General features: G+C 41.9%; 1 protein-coding gene across 1 annotated transcript in view; it reads left to right on the top strand.

Moving 5' to 3' along the window:
- PITRM1 (pitrilysin metallopeptidase 1) overlaps positions 1 to 20,680 on the top strand; it is a 488,932-nt gene that overhangs the window by 321,375 nt on the left and 146,877 nt on the right. Inside the window, exons 10-12 of the mRNA XM_053715675.1 lie at positions 535 to 655; positions 12,068 to 12,144; positions 12,263 to 12,428. Coding sequence (XP_053571650.1) covers positions 535 to 655; positions 12,068 to 12,144; positions 12,263 to 12,428 — 364 coding nt within the window. The remainder of the gene's footprint in view (positions 1 to 534; positions 656 to 12,067; positions 12,145 to 12,262; positions 12,429 to 20,680) is intronic.

Here is a 20,680-nt window from a genome sequence, read left to right as displayed (position 1 = left end):
TTCTCCTTTTTCTCCTAACCGTCGGTCGAATGACTGGGGGGCGGAGCCAGAGGGGGGCTATATGGGCAGCTTTTGCTGTGCTCTCTTTGCCATTTCCTGTTAGGGAAGAGAATATTCCCACAAGTAAGGATGAAACCGTGGACCGGACACACCGTAGGAGAAAGAAATTTATCAGGTAAGCATAAATTCTGTTATAATATGTGTGGGTACAGTAAATGAGTAAGAGGAAAATTACAGCTAAACACAAACACTGCAGAAATGTAAATATAGCCCTGGTCCCAAACGGTCAACAAATGGAAAAGTGGTCTGGTCACGAAGGGGTTAAAGAAATCACTATAATGATACATCATTGTATGTTTGACTAGACAAATGATTTCTTAGGGAAATATAATTGGAAATGTCACTTTTTAATGTTTAATATAAAAAAATGTAAGATTTATGTGTTGAAATTATTCAGATACTTGCTTTTATTTTTTTTGATATATGTAAACATTTGTAGTATATGCTATATTAACATGCCATTGCCTTTAACAGGATGGGTTGTGGTGTTTACAATTACCGGGAGCAAGCGCAACAAATGGAGTTGACAACTGGAGGAATGTCTGTTTGTCCTCACATCGTGACAGATGACTCCAGTTTAGATTCATATGAGCAGGTGAATTCTATACATCAAGTTAACTGTCACATAAACAGGTTTATTCCTATGACTCGCTAACAGATGGGTAGGTAAAAAGTAGCAGTGCTTTGCTTAAATACATCTGATCATTTTTTTCATTCAAAAACTAATTCATGAAAACTTACTAGAATATCACAGTATGTCCTAATTCTACAGGAATAGTTCTCATACTTTCTACAGCAGCCATAAGATGGGCAAGAAATTCACGTAATTTTAGAAGTGGTTTTAAGGATTTGGCACCTTCTGCTTTCTATGAACTTATTTAATATGCAAACTAGTTTTAGCTCCTAGTAATGTTGCTGAACAGTGCAACTTTTGTAGAACTTCACTTAGAATCTTTAGTTGAATTGTACACAGTAAATAGACTGTGAAGTTGACAGTAATGAAGTAAAGATTGACTGATTTGTGTAGTCTTATCATCAGCAACAACATCCTGGTTTAAGTTATTTAATTTGAATAATTCTTTGATTATCCCTTCATTGAGTTATCTACTTCGGCCCACTTGTCTTGTAATTCACGCAGGACGGACATAACGACCTTGGCACTGTTGCTACTATAATTGTCATGATGCTTTTCAATGTTTCCCTCCTATATTTCATTGCTTATGCATTTGTACCTACAGCCACATCGAAGCACACCTTGCACCCTTTTGATAGATGCACTGCATGGTAAAAGCAAGTAGTGCACAACAGATACACAAGATTACGTTTTCTGCTGTGGAACATTCCTGTATGTTTGTTATATGGTGTAAGAGAGAAAAGTAAACAATTTTCTCAAAGTTAGTTAGTGACCACACAAGATTTTCTACCCAGGTACATAAATTCATAAACTACAGCTCTTTGTATTTTCTTTGTCTTCTTTTCTCTTGTTAAGTGTATCCAGTCCACGGATCATCCATTACTTGTGGGATATTCTCCTTCCCAGCAGGAAGTTGCAAGAGGATCACCCACAGCAGAGCTGCTATATAGCTCCTCCCCTCACTGCCATATCCAGTCATTCTCTTGCAACTCTCAACAAAGATGGACGTAGTAAGAGGAGAGTGGTGTATTATAGTTAGTTTTTTAACTTCAATCAAAAGTTTGTTATTTTTAAATGGTACCGGAGTGTACTGTTTCATCTCAGGCAGCATTAGAAGAAGAATCTTCCTGTGATTTCTATGATCTTAGCAGAAGTAACTAAGATCCATTGCTGTTCTCACATATTCTGAGGAGTGAGGTAACTTCAGAGAGGGAATGGCGTGCAGGTTTTCCTGCAATAAGGTATGTGCAGTTAATATTTTTCTAGGGATGGAATTTGCTAGAAAATGCTGCTGATACCGGATTAATGTAAGTAAAGCCTTAAATGCAGTGATAGCGACTGGTATCAGGCTTATTAATAGAGATACATTCTCTTATAAAAGTGTAATATAAAACGTTTGCTGGCATGTTTAATCGTTTTTATATATGTTTGGTGACAAAACTTTTTGGGGCCTAGTTTTTTTCCACATGGCTGGTTTGATTTTTGCCTAGAAACAGTTCCTGAGGCTTTCCACTGTTGCAATATGAGTGGGAAGGGCCTATTTTAGTGCTTTTCTGTGCAGATAAAAATACTGACAGACATTTAGCTTCTTCCTGCATGATCCAGGACATCTCTGAAGGGCTCAAAAGGCTTCAAAGTCGTGTTTGAGGAGGGTAACAATCACAGTAGACTGTGGCAGTTGTGACTGTGTTTAAAAAACGTTTTTGTCATTTATTATTCTGTTTTTGTTATTAAGGGGTTAATCATCTATTTGCAAGTGGGTGCAATGCTCTGCTGACTTGTTACATACACTGTAAAGATTTTGTTAGTGTAACTGCCTTTTTTCACTGTTATTTCAAATTTTGTCAAAATTTGTTTCTCTTAAAGGCACAGTAACGTTTTTTATATTACTTGTTAATTTGCTTTAAAGTGTTTTCCAAGCTTGCTAGTCTCATTGCTAGTCTGTATAAAACATGTCTGAAACAGAGGATACTTGTTCATTATGTTTAAAAGCCATGGTGGAGCCCCATAGGAGAATGTGTACTAAATGTATTGATTTCACCTTAAACAGTAAATATCAGTCTTTATCTATAAAAGAATTGTCACCAGAGGGGTCTGTCGAGGGGGAAGTTATGCCGACTAACTCTCCCCACGTGTCGGACCCTTCGCCTCCCGCTCAAGGGACGCACGCTAATATGGCGCCAAGTACATCAGGGACGCCCATAGCGATTACTTTGCAGGACATGGCTGCAATCATGAATTATACCCTGTCAGAGGTATTATCCAGATTGCCTGAATTGAGAGGCAAGCGCGATAGCTCTGGGGTTAGACGAGATACAGAGCGCGTAGATGCTGTAAGAGCCATGTCTGATACTGCGTCACAATATGCAGAACCTGAGGACGGAGAGCTTCAGTCTGTGGGTGACGTCTCTGAATCGGGGAGACCTGATTCAGAGATTTCTAATTTTAAATTTAATCTTGAGAACCTCCGTGTATTGCTTGGGGAGGTATTAGCTGCTCTGAATGACTGTGACACAATTGCAGTGCCAGAGAAATTGTGTAGGCTGTATAAATACTATGCAGTGCCGGTGAGTACTGATGTTTTTCCAATACCTAAAAGGCTTACAGAAATTATTAGTAAGGAGTGGGATAGGCCCGGTGTGCCCTTTTCTCTTGTTAAGTGTATCCAGTCCACGGATCATCCATTACTTGTGGGATATTCTCCTTCCCAACAGGAAGTTGCAAGAGGATCACCCACAGCAGAGCTGCTATATAGCTCCTCCCCTAACTGTCATATCCAGTCATTCTCTTGCAAGCCTCAACCAAGATGGAGGTCGTAAGAGGAGTGTGGTGTTTTATACTTAGTTTATTTTTCAATCATCCAAATCTAATTTCTCTGAGACTGACTGCATGGAGATTGAACGCTTGATTCTATCAAAGCGTGGCTTCTCCGAGTCAGTCATTGATACCTTAATACAGGCACGAAAGCCTGATACCAGGAAAATCTACCACAAGATATGGAGTAAATATCCTTATTGGTGTGAATCCAAGAATTACTCATGGAGTAAGGTTAGGATTCCTAGAATATTGTCTTTTCTCCAAGAGGGCTTGAACAAAGGATTATCAGCTAGTTCCTTAAAGGGACAGATTTCTGCTCTGTCTATTCTTTTGCACAAGCGTCTGGCAAAGGTTCCAGACGTTCAGGCATTTTGCCAGGCTTTGGTTAGAATTAAGCCTGTGTTTAAACCTGTTGCTCCTCCGTGGAGCTTAAACTTGGTTCTTAAAGTTCTTCAAGGAGTTCCGTTTGAACCCCTTCATTCCATTGATATTATACTTTTATCTTGGAAAGTTCTGTTTTTGATGGCTATTTCCTCGGCTCGGAGAGTCTCTGAGCTATCTGCCTTAAAATGTGATTCTCCTTATCTGATTTTTCATGCAGATAAGGTAGTTCTGCGTAGCAAACCTGGGTTTTTACCTAAGGTGGTTTCTAACAAGAATATCAATCAAGAGATTGTTGTTCCATCATTGTGTCCTAATCCTTCTTCAAAGAAGGAACGTCTTTTACATAATCTGGACGTAGTCCGTGCCTTGAAGTTTTACTTACAAGCTACTAAGGATTTTCATCAAACATCTTCCCTGTTTGTCGTTTACTCTGGACAGAGGAGAGGTCAAAAAGCTTCGGCAACCTCTCTGTCCTTTTGGCTTCGGAGCGTAATACGCCTAGCCTATGAGACTGCTGGACAGCAGCTCCCTGAAAGGATTACAGCTCATTCTACTAGAGCTGTGGCTTCCACATGGGCCTTCAAAAATGAGGCCTCTGTTGAACAGATTTGCAAGGCTGCGACTTGGTCTTCGCTTCACACTTTTTCAAAATTTTACAAATATAATACTTTTGCTTCTTCGGAGGCTGTTTTTGGGAGAAAGGTTCTTCGGGCAGTGGTTCCTTCCGCTTAATTCTGCCTTGGTCTCCCATCATCCGTGTACTTTAGCTTTGGTATTGGTATCCCACAAGTAATGGATGATCCGTGGACTGGATACACTTAACAAGAGAAAACATAATTTATGCTTACCTGATAAATTTATTTCTCTTGTAGTGTATCCAGTCCACGGCCCGCCCTGTCCTTTTAAGGCAGGTCTAAATTTTAATTAAACTACAGTCACCACTGCACCCTATGATTTCTCCTTTCTCTGTTTTCGGTCGAATGACTGGATATGACAGTTAGGGGAGGAGCTATATAGCAGCTCTGCTGTGGGTGATCCTCTTGCAACTTCCTGTTGGGAAGGAGAATATCCCACAAGTAATGGATGATCCGTGGACTGGATACACTACAAGAGAAATAAATTTATCAGGTAAGCATAAATTATGTTTTCTCCACCTCCTATATTTAGAAAAATGTTTCCAATAGATGCCACTACACGGGATTTATGGTAGACTGTCCCTAAGGTGAAGGGAGCAGTTTCTACTTTAGCAAAGCGTACCACTATCCCGGTTGAGGACAGTTGTGCTTTTTCAGATCCAATGGATAAAAAAATTAGAGGGTTACCTTAAGAAAATGTTTATTCAACAAGGTTTTATTTTACAGCCCCTTGCATGCATTGCGCCTTTCACTGCTGCGGCGGCATTCTGGTTTGAGGCCCTGGAAGAGGCCATCCATACAGCTCCATTGACTGAAATTGTTGACAAGCTTAGAACTCTTAAGCTAGCTAACTCATTTGTTTCTGATGCCATTGTTCATTTGACTAAACTAACGGCTAAGAATTCCGGATTCGCCATCCAGGCGCGTAGGGCGCTATGGCTCAAATCCTGGTCAGCTGATGTGACTTCAAAGTCTAAATTATTCAACATTCCTTTCAAGGGGCAGACCTTATTCGGGCCTGGTTTGAAAGAAATTATTGCTGACATTACTGGAGGTAAGGGTCATACCCTTCCTCAGGACAGGGCCAAATCAAAGGCCAAACAGTCTAATTTTCGTGCCTTTCGAAATTTCAAGGCAGGTGCAGCATCAACTTCCTCTGCATCAAAACAAGAGGGAACTTTTGCTCAATCCAAGCAGGCCTGGAAACCTAACCAGTCCTGGAACAAGGGCAAGCAGGCCAGAAAGCCTGCTGCTGCCTCTAAGACAGCATGAAGGAGCGGCCCCCTATCCGACAACGGATCTAGTAGGGGGCAGACTCTCTCTCTTCGCCCAGGCGTGGGCAAGAGATGTTCAGGATCCCTGGGCGTTGGAGATCATATCTCAGGGATATCTTCTGGACTTCAAAGCTTCTCCTCCACAAGGGAGATTTCACCTTTCAAGATTATCTGCAAACCAGATAAAGAAAGGGGCATTCCTAAGCTGCGTACAAGATCTCCTTGTAATGGGAGTGATCCATCCAGTTCCGCGGACGGAACAAGGACAGGGGTTTTATTCAAATCTGTTTGTGGTTCCCAAAAAAGAGGGAACCTTCAGACCAATTTTGGATTTAAAGATCCTAAACAAATTCCTCAGAGTTCCGTCATTCAAGATGGAAACTATTTGAACCATTTTACCCATGATCCAAGAGGTTCAGTACATGACACAGTGGACTTAAAGGATGCCTACCTTCACATTCCGATTCACAAGAATCATCATCAGTTCCTGAGGTTTGCCTTTCTAGACAGGCATTACCAATTTGTAGCTCTTCCATTCGGGTTGGCTACAGCCCCAAGAATTTTTACAAAGGTTCTGGGCTTACTTCTGGCAGTCCTAAGACCGCGAGGCATAGCGGTGGCTCCTTACCTGGACGATATCCTGATACAGGCGTCAAACTTTCAAATTGCCAAATCTCATACAGAGATAGATCTGGCATTCCTGAGGTGGCATGGGTGGAAAGTGAACGAAGAAAAGAGTTCTCTATCTCCTCTCACGAGGGTTTCCTTCCTAGGGACTCTAATAGATTCTGTAGAAATGAAAATTTACCTGACGGAGTCCAGGTTATCAAAACTTCTAAATGCTTGCCGTGTTCTTCACTCCATTTCGCGCCCCACGGTGGCTCAGTGCATGGAAGTAATCGGCTTAATGGTAGCGGCGATGGACATAGTGCCATTCGCGCGCCTGCATCTCAGACCGCTGCAATTATGCATGCTCAGTCAGTGGAATGGGGATTACACAGATTTGTCCCCTCTACTAATTCTGGATCAGGAAACCAGAGATTCTCTTCTCTGGTGGTTATCTCGGGCCCATCTGTCCAAGGGTATGACCTTTCACAGACCAGATTGGACAATTGTAACAACAGATGCCAGCCTTCTAGGTTGGGGTGCAGTCTGGAACTCCCTGAAGGCTCAGGGTTCATGGACTCAGGAGGAGAAACTCCTCCCAATAAATATTCTGGAGTTAAGAGCAATATTCAATGCTTTTCTGGCTTGGCCTCAGCTAGCAACACTGAGGTTCATCAGATTTCAGTCGGACAACATCACGACTGTGGCTTACATCAACCATCAAGGGGGAACCAGGAGTTCCCTAGCGATGTCTGAAGTCTCCAAGATAATTCGCTGGGCAGAGACTCACTCTTGCCACCTGTCAGCGATCCATATCCCAGGTGTAGAGAACTGGGAGGTGGATTTTCTAAGTCGTCAGACTTTTCATCCGGGGGAATGGGAACTCCATCCGGAGGTGTTTGCTCAATTGGTTCTCCGTTGGGGCAAACCAGAATTGGATCTCATGGCGTCTCGCCAGAACGCCAAGCTTCCTTGTTACGGATCCAGGTCCAGGGAGCGGCACTGATAGATGCTCTAGCAGCGCCTTGGTTCTTCAACCTGGCTTATGTGTTTCCACCGTTTCCTCTGCTACCTCGTCTGATTGCCAAAATCAAACAGGAAAGAGCATTGGTGATATTGATAGCGCCTGCGTGGCCACGCAGGACCTGCTATGCAGACCTAGTGGACATGTCATCCTTTCCACCATGGACTCTGCCTCTGAGACAAGACCTTCTAATACAAGGTCCTTTCAATCATCCGAATCTACTTTCTCTGAAACTGACTGCATGGAGATTGAACGCTTGATTCTATCAAAGCGTGGCTTCTCCGAGTCAGTAATTGATACCCTAATACAGGCACGAAAGCCTGTCACCAGGAGAATTTACCACAAGATATGGCGTAAATATCTTCATTGGTGTGAATCCAAGAATTACTCATGGAGTAGGGTTAGGATTCCTAGGATATTGTCCTTCCTCGAAGAGGGTTTGGACAAAGGATTATCAGCTAGTTCTTTAAAGGGACAGATTTCTGCTCTGTCTATTCTTTTACACAAGCGTCTGGCAGAAGTTCCAGACGTTCAGGCATTTTGTCAGGCTTTAGTTAGAATTAAGCCTGTGTTTAAACCTGTTGCTCCTCCATGGAGCTTAAACTTGGTTCTTAAAGTTCTTCAAGGGGTTCCGTTTGAACCCCTTCATTCTATTGATATCAAACTTCTTTCATGGAAAGTTCTTTTTCTGATGGCTATTTCCTCGGCTCGAAGAGTCTCTGAGTTATCTGCCTTACATTGTGATTCTCCTTATCTGATCTTTCATTCAGATAAAGTTGTTCTGCGTACAAAACCTGGGTTTTTACCTAAGGTGGTTTCTAACAAGAATATCAATCAAGAGATTGTTGTTCCATCATTATGTCCTAATCCTTCTTCAAAGAAGGAACGTCTTTTGCATAATCTAGACGTAGTCCGTGCCTTGAAGTTTTACTTACAGGCTACTAAAGATTTTCGCCAAACATCTAACCTGTTTGTTGTTTACTCTGGACAGAGGAGAGATCAGAAGGCCTCGGCAACCTCTCTTTCTTTTTGGCTTCGGAGTATAATCCGTTTAGCCTATGAGACTGCTGGATAGCACCCTCCTGAAAGGATTACAGCTCATTCTACTAGAGCTGTGGCTTCCACCTGGGCCTTTAAAAATGAGGCTTCTGTTGAACAGATTTGCAAGGCTGCAACTTGGTCTTCGCTTCATACTTTTTCCAAATTTGACAAATTTGATACTTTTGCTTCTTCGGAGGCTGTTTTTGGGAGAAAGGTTCTACAGGCAGTGGTTCCTTCCGTTTAAGTTCCTGCCTTGTCCCTCCCATCATCCGTGTACTTTAGCTTTGGTATTGGTATCCCACAAGTAATGGATGATCCGTGGACTGGATACACTTAACAAGAGAAAACATAATTTATGCTTACCTGATGCATTTATTTCTCTTGTAGTGTATCCAGTCCACGGCCCGCCCTGTCCTTTTCAGGCAGGTCTAAATTTTAATTAAACTACAGTCACCACTGCACCCTATGGTTTCTCCTTTCTCGGCTTGTTTCGGTCGAATGACTGGATATGGCAGTGAGGGGAGGAGCTATATAGCAGCTCTGCTGTGGGTGATCCTCTTGCAACTTCCTGTTGGGAAGGAGAATATCCCACAAGTAATGGATGATCTGTGGACTGGATACACTACAAGAGAAATAAATTTATCAAGTAAGCATAAATTATGTTTTTCCGATCTTGACTTCAAATTAAACCAAATTTACATGGGAAGTTGGAGTGAAATGCCTGAGTGTTAACTTTCGAATAATAAGAACTTTCTTGACTTTATGCTACTATAATGTCAAGTTGCACACTGTAAAAACCAATTGGTCTTTAACCCTTTAATGACCACAGCACTTTTCCATTTTCTGTCCGTTTGGGACCAAGGCTATTTTTACATTTTTGCGGTGTTTGTTTAGCTGTAATTTTCCTTTTACTCATTTACTGTACCCACACATATTATATACTGTTTTTCTCGCCATTAAATGGACTTTCTCAAGATATCATTATTTTCATCATATCTTATAATTTACTATAAAAAATTTATAAAATATGAGGAAAAAATGGAAAAAAACACACTTTTTCTAACTTTGACCCCCAAAATCTGTTACACATCTACAACCACCAAAAAGCAGCCATGCTAAATAGTTTCTAAATTTTGTCCTGAGTTTAGAAATACCCAATGTTTACATGTTCTTTGGGTTTTTTGCAAGTTATAGTGCAATAAATACAAGTAGCACTTTGCTATTTCCAAACCACTTTTTTTTTTTTTTAAATTAGCGCTAGTTACATTAGAACACTGATATCTGTCAGAAATCTCTGAATATCCCTTGACATGTATATATATTTTTTTAGAAGACAACCCAAAGTATTGATCTAGGCCCATTTTGGTATATTTCATGCCACCATTTCACCGCCAAATGAGATCAAATAAAAAAAATGGTCCCCTTTTTACAATTTTTTTTCACAAACGTTAGGTTTCTCACTGAAATTATTTGCAAACAACTTGTGCAATTGTAGCACAAATGATTGTAAATGCTTCTCTGGGATCCCCTTTGTTCATAAATAGCAGACATATATGGCTTTGGCATTTTTTTTTTGGTAATTAGAAGGCCGCTAAATGCCACTGCGCACCACACGTGTATTATGCCCAGCAGTGGAGGGGTTAATTAGGGATCATGTAGGGAGCTTCTAGGGTTTATTTTAGCTTTAGTTTAGTGTAGTAGACAACCCCAAGAATTGATCTAGGCCCATCTTGGTATATTTCATGCCACCATTTCACCGCCAAATGCGATCAAATAAAAAAAAATCGTTCACTTTTTTACAATTTTAGGTTTCTCACTGAAATTATTTACAAACAGCTTGTGCAATTATGGCACAAATGGTTGTAAAGGCTTCTCTGGGATCCCCTTTGTTCATAAATAGCAGACATATATGGCTTTGGCATTGCTTTTTGGTAATTAGAAGGCCACGAAATGCCACTGCGCACAACACGTGTATTATGCCCAGCAGTGAAGGGGTTAACTAGGGAGCTTGTAGGGTTACCCAAAGTATTGATCTACGCCCGTTTTGGTATATTTCATGCCACCATTTCCCCGCCAAATGCGATCAAATAAAAAAAATCGTTCACTTTTTCACAATTTTAAGTTTCTCACTGAAATTATTTACAAACAGCTTGTGCAATTATGGCACAAATGGTTGTAAATGGTTCTCTGGGATCCCCTTTGTTCAGAAATAGAAGACATCTATGGCTTTGGCGTTGCTTATTGGTATTTAGAAGGCTACGAATTGCCGCTGCTCATCACACGTGTATTATGTCTAGCGGTGAAGGGGTTAATTAGGTAGCTTGTAGGGAGCTTGCAGGGTTAATTTTAGCTTTAGTGTAGAGATCAGCCTCCCACCTGACACATCAGACCCCCTGATCCCTCCCAAACAGTGCTCTTCCCTCTCCCACCCCACAATTGTCCCCACCATCTTAAGTACTGGCAGAAAGTCTGCCAGTACTAAAATAAAAGGTATTTTTAAAAAAAAATTATATATGCTGATGTGTAGGATTCCCCCCTTAGCCCCCAACCTCCCTTATCCCCCCCAAATGCTGATGTGTAGGATTCCCCCCTTAGCCCCCAACCTCCCTTATCCCCCCCAAACAGCTCTCTAACCCTCCCCCTCTACCTTACTGGGAGCCATCTTGGGTGCCCAGTTTCTGCAAAAAAATGCTTTTTTTTTTTTTTTTCTGTAGTGTAGCTTCCCCCCTAAAGAACAACCCCCCTCCACCTCCCAGATCACTTCGATTTTTAATAAAAAAATATTTTACCCAACGTTTAACTGTTTTCTGTAGTTTAGCCGTTCCCACCCGCATCCACCCCGTGCACGCGCCAGCCCTCCCGTGCACGCCCGTCCGTCCGTGCGCGCCCCCCGGAAATCCCGCCCGCCTCTACGTCATATGGCCTATCGATGGCCTCCCACGAAAGCTCCCACCCACCAACGATACCGGCCATCGATGTCCGGTGCAGAGAGGGCCACAGAGTGGCTCTCTCTGCATCGGATGGCCAAGGGGGGTTATTGCAGGATGCCTCGATATCGAGGCATCACTGCAATAACCGGAAAGCGCTTCCAGCTGCTTTCCAGACCAAGGACGTACGCCATACGTCCTCGGTCATTAACTGTATTTTTTTTGAGGACGTATGGAGTACGTCCTTGGTCGTTAAGGGGTTAAAGGAGAGATTGACTATTGTTTTGTAGAACTGATGACATTTAAAACAAAACAAATACATAATATGATTGATAGTTTATTGGAATTATTTTCTTACACACCACATCAATAAACATAACCTAAACATCAACCATTTGTGAGTGCATCTAATAATCTTAAACATGTTTAGAAAACATACCACAAAAATTCATAGCATAAAGATATTGAAACTCGTTAATTGATATTTATTTTAAGCATCATGAACTCTCCACACGGTTAGCAAGTTTTGAGACTGACCGTGCACTTGCTTTTAGTAGAACATTGGTAGGAAATATATAACCATGGTTGTTTCAGTCCTTTGTGCAATGTTCTTACTTTTTTGTTAATTTCTCACTTTCATATTGAGGGTTTTCTTTTTGCATTAGGGAGTGCTCTTCTCATCCCTCTGCCTAGAGAGAAATTTACCTGATATGATGCATCTATGGAGTGAAATATTTCTCAAGTAAGTTAAATCTTATCATTTTTGTAAATTAAAATAATTTCTGTATACAAATGTAGAGTAAAATGTACAGATTGTCTATGATTAAAAAGCCTTGTAATCGAATGGTTTTACGTTTAAGCCCCCATTTTGATGACGAGGAACGTTTAAGGGTTTTAGTGCGCATGAGTGCACAAGAAATGTCAAATGGGATACCAGATTCTGGACATACGTATGCTTCGATACGTGCAAGTAGAACACTCACGCCTGCAGGTGACTTGCACGAGCTATTCAGTGGTATGGATCAGGTAACTATCATTCTTAGCATTTCTAAGATGTAAGATCGTTGCATCTTTAATAGTGATAATGTTATATATATATTTTTTTTCCTTCCATAAGACAGGGAGAGTCCACAACTTAATTCCTTACTGTTGGGAAATACAATACCTGGCCACCAGGAGGAGGCAAAGACAGCCCAGCCAAAGGCTTAAATACCCCTTCCACTTCCCCTATCCCCCAGTCATTCTTTACCTTTTGTCACTATAGGATGTGGCAGAGAAGTGGCAGAAGATTTGGATAGTCCTGTAATGGGTATGTTCACTTCAAGAAAGGACTGGAGTTTTAAGTAATCATGTCAACCTCTCAGTGAGAGTATTGATGAGTCTGGAGATGCGGGAAAAGTTTTTTCTGCGAACCCATCCAGACTGTCGCTAACAGCTCCTGAGCAATCCGTGTTGACGAGTTTCACTGCTTGCTGTTACACACTCGAGTCCATGTCAGAAGTGCTGCTGCTAGACTCACACTTGAGAGGCTGTGCCTGTTCCACAGCATGGATCCTGGAGGGTAAGACCGTTTTCTTTCTAATGACATGATGAGTCCACGGATCATCTAATTACTATTGGGAATATCACTCCTGCCCAGCAGGAGGCGGCAAAGAGCACCACAGCAAAGCTGTTAAATATCCCTTCCCTCCAACCCCTGTCATTCTCTTTGCCTACGTTAGAGCAAACAAGTGGTAAAGTTAGGTATTATAAAAGATTCTTCAAGCAAGATTTTATTTTTTTAAGTAGTGCAAGATTGTGCTGCTTTGTCCTAGGGTCTAGCCGTAGTCCATATCAGTCTCTTCAGTAGAGCATTGGTGGCTTTCAAGCAATGGGAACTTGTGTGATACAATCCTCACTGCGCCTCCCATGTAGTTAATGCTGCCCTAATACTGAAAGCCTGAGTAAGATTACTCAATCTTTATCTTTTTTTCCACAGGTCCATGTGAGGGAAAAGACCTCTCAAACCTAGTGAGCTGCATTGCTGCCTGGCAGATTTGATGTAAGTGCTGACTTAATTTCTCTTGTAAGGTGTATCCAGTCCACGGATCATCCATTACTTGTGGGATATTCTCATTCCCAACAGGAAGTTGCAAGAGGACACCCACAGCAGAGCTGTAATATAGCTCCTCCCCTAACTGTCATACCCAGTCATTCTCTTGCAACTCTCAACAAGCAAGGACGTTGTAGGAGAGAGTGGTTAAATATAGCTAGTTTATTTTCTTCAATCAAAAGTTTGTTATTTTTAAATAGTACCAGAGTTGTGCTATTTTATCTCAGGCAGTAAATAGAAGAAGAATCTGCCTGAGGTTTCTATGATCTTAGCAGGTTGTAACTAAGATCCATTGCTATTCTCACATATGTCTGAGGGATTACACAGATGAGGTAACTTCAGCGAGAGAATGGCGTGCAGTTTATTCTGCTATCAGGTATGTGCAGTTATAATTTTTTCTAGAGATGGAAAACACTAGAAAATGCTGCTGATACCGGATTAATGTAAGTTAAGCCTGAATACAGTGATTTAATAACGACTGGTATCATGCTTACTCCCAGGGGTAATACCCTTATGATATTTACAATATAAAACGTTTGCTGGCATGTTTAATCGTTTTTTTTATATATGCTTAGGTGTTAAAACTTTATTGGGGCCTAGTTTTTTCCACATGGCTGGCTTAAATTTTGACTGGAAACAATTTCCACTGTTGTAGTATAAAAGTTACAGTTGGTGCAGTTAAAATTACAAACTGTGACATCCAGCTTCCCTCAAAGGCCCTCTGAATACTATAGGACATCTCTAAAGGGCCCAAAGGCTTTCCAAAGTCGTTTATTGGGGAAGGTAGGGCCACAGCTTGCTGTGGCAGTTGGTTGTGACTGTTAAAAAACGTCTATTTCGTTTTTTCTCCAACATAGGTGTGTCCGGTCCACGGCGTCATCCTTACTTGTGGGATATTCTCCTCCCCAACAGGAAATGGCAAAGAGCCCAGCAAAGCTGGTCACATGATCCCTCCTAGGCTCCGCCTACCCCAGTCATTCTCTTTGCCGTTGCACAGGCAACATCTCCACGGAGATGGCTAAGAGTTTTTTGGTGTTTAAATGTAGTTTTTATCCTTCAATCAAGTGTTTGTTATTTTAAAATAGTGCTGGTATGTACTATTTACTCTGAAACAGAAAAGAGATGAAGATTTCTGTTTGTAAGAGGAAGATGATTTTAGCAGACGTTACTAAAATCGATTGCTGTTTCCACACAGGACTGTTGAGATGAAGTAACTTCAGTTGGGGGAAGCAGTTGGCAGACTTTTCTGCCTGAGGTATGACTGGCCACATTTCTAACAAGACTTTGTAATGCTGGAAGGCTGTCATTTCCCCTATGGGGACCGGTAAGCCATTTTCTTAGATTAAGTAAAAGAATAAAGGGCTTTATAAGGGCTTAAAAAACTGGTAGACATTTTTCTGGGCTAAAACGATTACTTTGCTAAGCATATTTGGCAGATTATAACTCTTAATAGTTATTATAATCTTGGGGATTGTTGTTAAAAAACGGCAGGCACTGTATGGACACCTTTTTCAGATGGGGGCCTTTTCTAGTCATAGGCAGAGCCTCATTTTCGCGCCACTAATGCGCAGTTGTTTTTGGAAAGCAAGGCATGCAGATGCATGTGTGAGGAGCTAAGAACCACTGAAAAAGCTTATAGAAGGCGTCATTTGGTATCTTATTCCCCTCTGGGCTTGGTTGGGTCTCAGCAAAGCAGATACCTGGGACTGTATAGGGGTTAAATGTAAAAACGGCTCCGGTTCCGTTATTTTAAGGGTTAAAGCTTTCAAATTTGGTGTGCAATACTTTTAAGGCTTTAAGACATTTTGGTGAATTTTGAACAATTCCTTCATGCTTTTTCGCATATTCAGTAATAAAGTGTGTTCTGTTTAAAATTTAAAGTGACAGTAACGGTTTTATTTTAAAACTTTTTTTGTGCTTTGTTGACAAGTTTAAGCCTGTTTAACATGTCTGAACCATCAGATAAGCGATGTTCTATATGTATGAAAGCCAAGGTTTCTCCCCATTTAAATATATGTGATAATTGTGACATAGTGTCCAAACAAAGTAGGGACAGTGATGCCACAGATAATAATATTGCCCAAGATGATTCCTCAAATGAGGGGAGTAAGCATGGTACTGCATCATCCCCTTCTGTGTCTACACCAGTTTTGCCCACACAAGAGGCCCCTAGTACATCTAGTGCGCCAATACTTATTACCATGCAACAATTAACGGCTGTTATGGATAATTCTATTGCAAACATTTTATCTAAAATGCCTACTTATCAGAGAAAGCGCGATTGCTCTGTTTTACACACTGAAGAGCAAGAGGACGCTGATGATAACGGTTCTGACATACCCTCACACCAATCTGAAGGGGCCAGGAGGGAGGTTTTGTCTGAGGGAGAAATTTCAGATTCAGGAAAAATTTCTCAACAAGCTGAACCTGATGTTGTAACATTTAAATTAAAATTAGAACATCTCCGCGCACTGCTTAAGGAGGTATTATCTACTCTGGATGATTGTGACAATTTGGTCATTCCAGAGAAATTATGTAAGATGGACAAGTTCCTAGAGGTTCCGGTGCCCCCCGATGCTTTTCCTATACCCAAGCGGGTGGCGGACATAGTAAATAAGGAGTGGGAAAGGCCCGGCATACCTTTTGTTCCTCCCCCTATATTTAAGAAATTATTTCCTATAGTCGACCCCAGAAAGGACTTATGGCAGACAGTCCCCAAGGTCGAGGGGGCGGTCTCTACTCTAAACAAACGCACTACTATTCCCATAGAAGATAGTTGTGCTTTCAAAGATCCTATGGATAAAAAATTAGAGGGTTTGCTTAAAAAGATGTTTGTTCAGCAAGGTTACCTTCTACAACCAATTTCATGCATTGTTCCTGTCACTACGGCAGCGTGTTTCTGGTTCGAAGAACTAGAAAAGTCGCTCAATAAAGAATCTTCGTATGAGGAGGTTATGGACAGAGTTCAAGCACTTAAATTGGCTAACTCTTTTATTTTAGATGCCGCTTTGCAATTAGCTAGATTAGCGGCGAAAAATTCAGGGTTTGCTATCGTGGCGCGCAGAGCGCTTTGGCTAAAGTCTTGGTCAGCGGATGTGTCTTCCAAGACAAAATTGCTTAACATCCCTTTCAAGGGTAAAACACTGTTTGGTCCTGATTTGAAAGAGATTATTTCAGACATCACCGGGGGAAAGGGCCACGCCCTTCCTCAGGATAGGTCTTTTAAGGCTAAAAATAAGCCTAATTTTCGTCCCTTTCGCAGAAACGGACCAGCCTCTAATTCTACATCCTCTAAGCAAGAGGGTAATACTTCTCAACCCAAACCAGCCTGGAGACCGATGCAAGGCTGGAACAAGGGTAAGCAAGCCAAGAAGCCTGCCGCTGCTACCAAAACAGCATGAAGGGATGGCCCCCGATCCGGGACCGGATCTGGTGGGGGGCAGACTTTCTCTCTTTGCTCAGGCCTGGGCAAGAGATGTTCAGGATCCTTGGGCACTAGAAATAGTTTCTCAGGGTTATCTCCTGGAATTCAAGGAACTACCCCCAAGGGGAAGGTTCCACAGGTCTCAATTATCTTCAAACCAAATAAAAAGACAGGCATTCTTACATTGTGTAGAAGACCTGTTAAAGATGGGAGTAATTCATCCAGTTCCAATAGGAGAACAAGGGATGGGGTTTTACTCCAACCTGTTCATAGTTCCCAAAAAAGAGGGAACATTCAGACCAATTTTAGATCTCAAGATCCTAAACAAATTTCTCAGGGTTCCATCGTTCAAAATGGAAACCATTAGAACGATCCTTCCTACCATCCAGGAAGGTCAATTTATGACCACGGTGGATTTAAAGGATGCGTACCTACATATTCCTATCCACAAGGAACATCATCAGTTCCTAAGGTTCGCTTTTCTGGACAAGCATTACCAGTTTGTGGCACTTCCATTCGGATTAGCCACTGCTCCGAGAATTTTCACAAAGGTACTAGGGTCCCTTCTAGCGGTTCTAAGACCAAGGGGCATTGCAGTAGTACCGTACTTGGACGACATCCTGATTCAAGCGTCGTCTCTGTCAAAAGCAAAGGCTCATACGGACATCGTCCTAGCCTTTCTCAGATCTCACGGATGGAAAGTGAACATAGAAAAAAGTTCTCTGTCCCCGTCAACAAGAGTTCCCTTCTTGGGAACAATAATAGACTCCTTAGAAATGAGGATTTTTCTGACAGAGGTCAGAAAATCAAAACTTCTAAGCTCTTGTCAAGTACTTCATTCTGTTCTTCGTCCTTCCATAGCGCAGTGCATGGAAGTAATAGGATTGATGGTTGCAGCAATGGACATAGTTCCTTTTGCACGAATTCATCTAAGACCATTACAACTGTGCATGCTCAGACAGACTTATACAGACTTGTCTCCGACGATTCAAGTAGATCAAAGGTCCAGAGATTCACTCCGTTGGTGGCTGATCCTGGACAATCTGTCACAGGGAATGAGCTTCCGCAGACCAGAGTGGGTCATTGTCACGACCGACGCCAGTCTGGTGGGCTGGGGCGCGGTCTGGGAACCCCTGAAAGCTCAGGGTCTATGGTCTCGGGAAGAATCTCTTCTCCCGATAAACATTCTGGAACTGAGAGCGATATTCAATGCTCTCAAAGCTTGGCCTCATCTAGCAAAGGCCAAATTCATAAGGTTTCAACATGACGACAGTTGCATATATCAACCATCAGGGGGGAACAAGGAGTTCCCTGGCGATGGAGGAAGTGACCAAGATAATTCAATGGGCGGAGGATCACTCCTGCCACTTGTCTGCAATCCACATCCCAGGAGTGGAAAATTGGGAAGCGGATTTTCTGAGTCGTCAGACATTCCATCCGGGGGAGTGGGAACTCCATCCGGAAATCTTTGCCCAAATAACTCGATTATGGGGCATTCCAGACATGGATCTGATGGCCTCTCGTCAGAATTTCAAGGTTCCTTGTTACGGGTCCAGATCCAGGGATCCCAAGGCGACTCTAGTAGATGCACTAGTAGCACCTTGGACCTTCAACCTAGCTTATGTATTCCCACCGTTTCCTCTCATTCCCAGGCTGGTAGCCAGGATCAATCAGGAGAGGGCTTCGGTGATCTTGATAGCTCCTGCGTGGCCACGCAGGACTTGGTATGCAGACCTGGTGAATCTGTCATCGGCTCCACCATGGAAGCTACCTTTGAGACAGGACCTTCTTGTTCAAGGTCCATTCGTACATCCGAATCTGGTTTCCCTCCAACTGACTGCTTGGAGATTGAACGCTTGATTTTATCAAAGCGTGGGTTTTCAGATTCTGTAATAGATACTCTGATTCAGGCTAGAAAGCCTGTAACTAGAAAAATTTACCATAAGATATGGAAAAAATATATCTTTTGGTGTGAATCTAAAGGATTCCCATGGAACAAGATAAAAATTCCTAAGATTCTATCCTTTCTACAAGAAGGTTTGGAGAAAGGATTATCTGCAAGTTCTCTGAAGGGACAGATCTCTGCTTTATCTGTTTTACTTCACAAAAGGCTGGCTGCTGTGCCAGACGTTCAAGCGTTTATTCAGGCTCTGGTTAGAATCAAGCCTGTTTACAGACCTTTGACTCCTCCCTGGAGTCTTAATCTAGTTCTTTCAGTTCTTCAAGGGGTTCCGTTTGAACCCTTACATTCCGTAGATATTAAGTTATTATCTTGGAAAGTTTTGTTTTTGGTTGCTATTTCTTCTGCTAGAAGAGTTTCAGAGTTATCTGCTCTGCAGTGTTCTCCGCCCTATCTGGTGTTCCATGCAGATAAGGTGGTTTTGCGTACTAAGCCTGGTTTTCTTCCTAAAGTTGTTTCTAACAAAAATATTAACCAGGAGATAGTTGTACCTTCTTTGTGTCCGAATCCAGTTTCAAAGAAGGAACGTTTGTTACACAATTTGGACGTAGTCCGTGCTCTAAAATTCTATTTAGAGGCCACTAAAGATTTCAGACAAACATCTTCTTTGTTTGTTGTTTATTCTGGTAAAAGGAGAGGTCAAAAAGCAACTTCTACCTCTCTTTCTTTTTGGCTTAAAAGCATTATCCGATTGGCTTATGAGACTGCCGGACGGCAGCCTCCTGAAAGAATCACAGCTCATTCCACTAGGGCTGTGGCTTCCACATGGGCCTTCAAGAACGAGGCTTCTGTTGACCAGATATGTAAGGCAGCGACTTGGTCTTCACTGCACACTTTTGCCAAATTTTACAAATTTGATACTTTTGCTTCTTCGGAGGCTATTTTTGGGAGAAAGCCGTGTTGCCTTCCATTTAGGTGACCTGATTTGCTCCCTCCCTTCATCCGTGTCCTAAAGCTTTGGTATTGGTTCCCACAAGTAAGGATGACGCCGTGGACCGGACACACCTATGTTGGAGAAAACAGAATTTATGCTTACCTGATAAATTACTTTCTCCAACGGTGTGTCCGGTCCACGGCCCGCCCTGGTTTTTTTAATCAGGTCTGATGAATTATTTTCTCTAACTACAGTCACCACGGTATCATATGGTTTCTCCTATGCATATTTCCTCCTGTACGTCGGTCGAATGACTGGGGTAGGCGGAGCCTAGGAGGGATCATGTGACCAGCTTTGCTGGGCTCTTTGCCATTTCCTGTTGGGGAGGAGAATATCCCACAAGTAAGGATGACGCCGTGGACCGGACACACCGTTGGAGAAAGTAATTTATCAGGTAAGCATAAATTCTGTTTTTGATCCGTTTTTTTGAACTAAGGGGTTAATCATCCATTTGCAAGTGGGTGCAATGCTCTGTTAGCCTATTATACACACTGTAAAAATTTCGTTTGATTTACTGCATTTTTTCACTGGTTTTCAAATTGTGACAAAATTTGTTTCTCTTAAAGGCACAGTACCGTTTTTTATATTTGCTTGTTAACTTGATTTAAAGTGTTTTCCAAGCTTGCTAGTCTCATTGCTATTCTGTATAAACATGTCTGACATAGAAGAAACTCCTTGTTTATTATGTTTAAAAGCCATGGTGGAACCCCCTCTTAGAATGTGTACCAAATGTACTGATTTCATTTTATGCAATAAAGATCATTTTCTGTCTTTAAAAAATGTATCACCAGAGGAATCTGACGAGGGGGAAGTTATGCCGACTAACTTTCCCCACGTGTCAGACCCTTTGACTCCCGCTTAAGGGACT

This window comes from Bombina bombina, chromosome 5, assembly GCF_027579735.1.
Source record: "Bombina bombina isolate aBomBom1 chromosome 5, aBomBom1.pri, whole genome shotgun sequence".
Classification (NCBI taxonomy): domain Eukaryota; kingdom Metazoa; phylum Chordata; class Amphibia; order Anura; family Bombinatoridae; genus Bombina; species Bombina bombina.
Note: the sequence above shows the minus strand (reverse complement) of the source record. Positions and strands in the feature narration are given on the sequence as shown.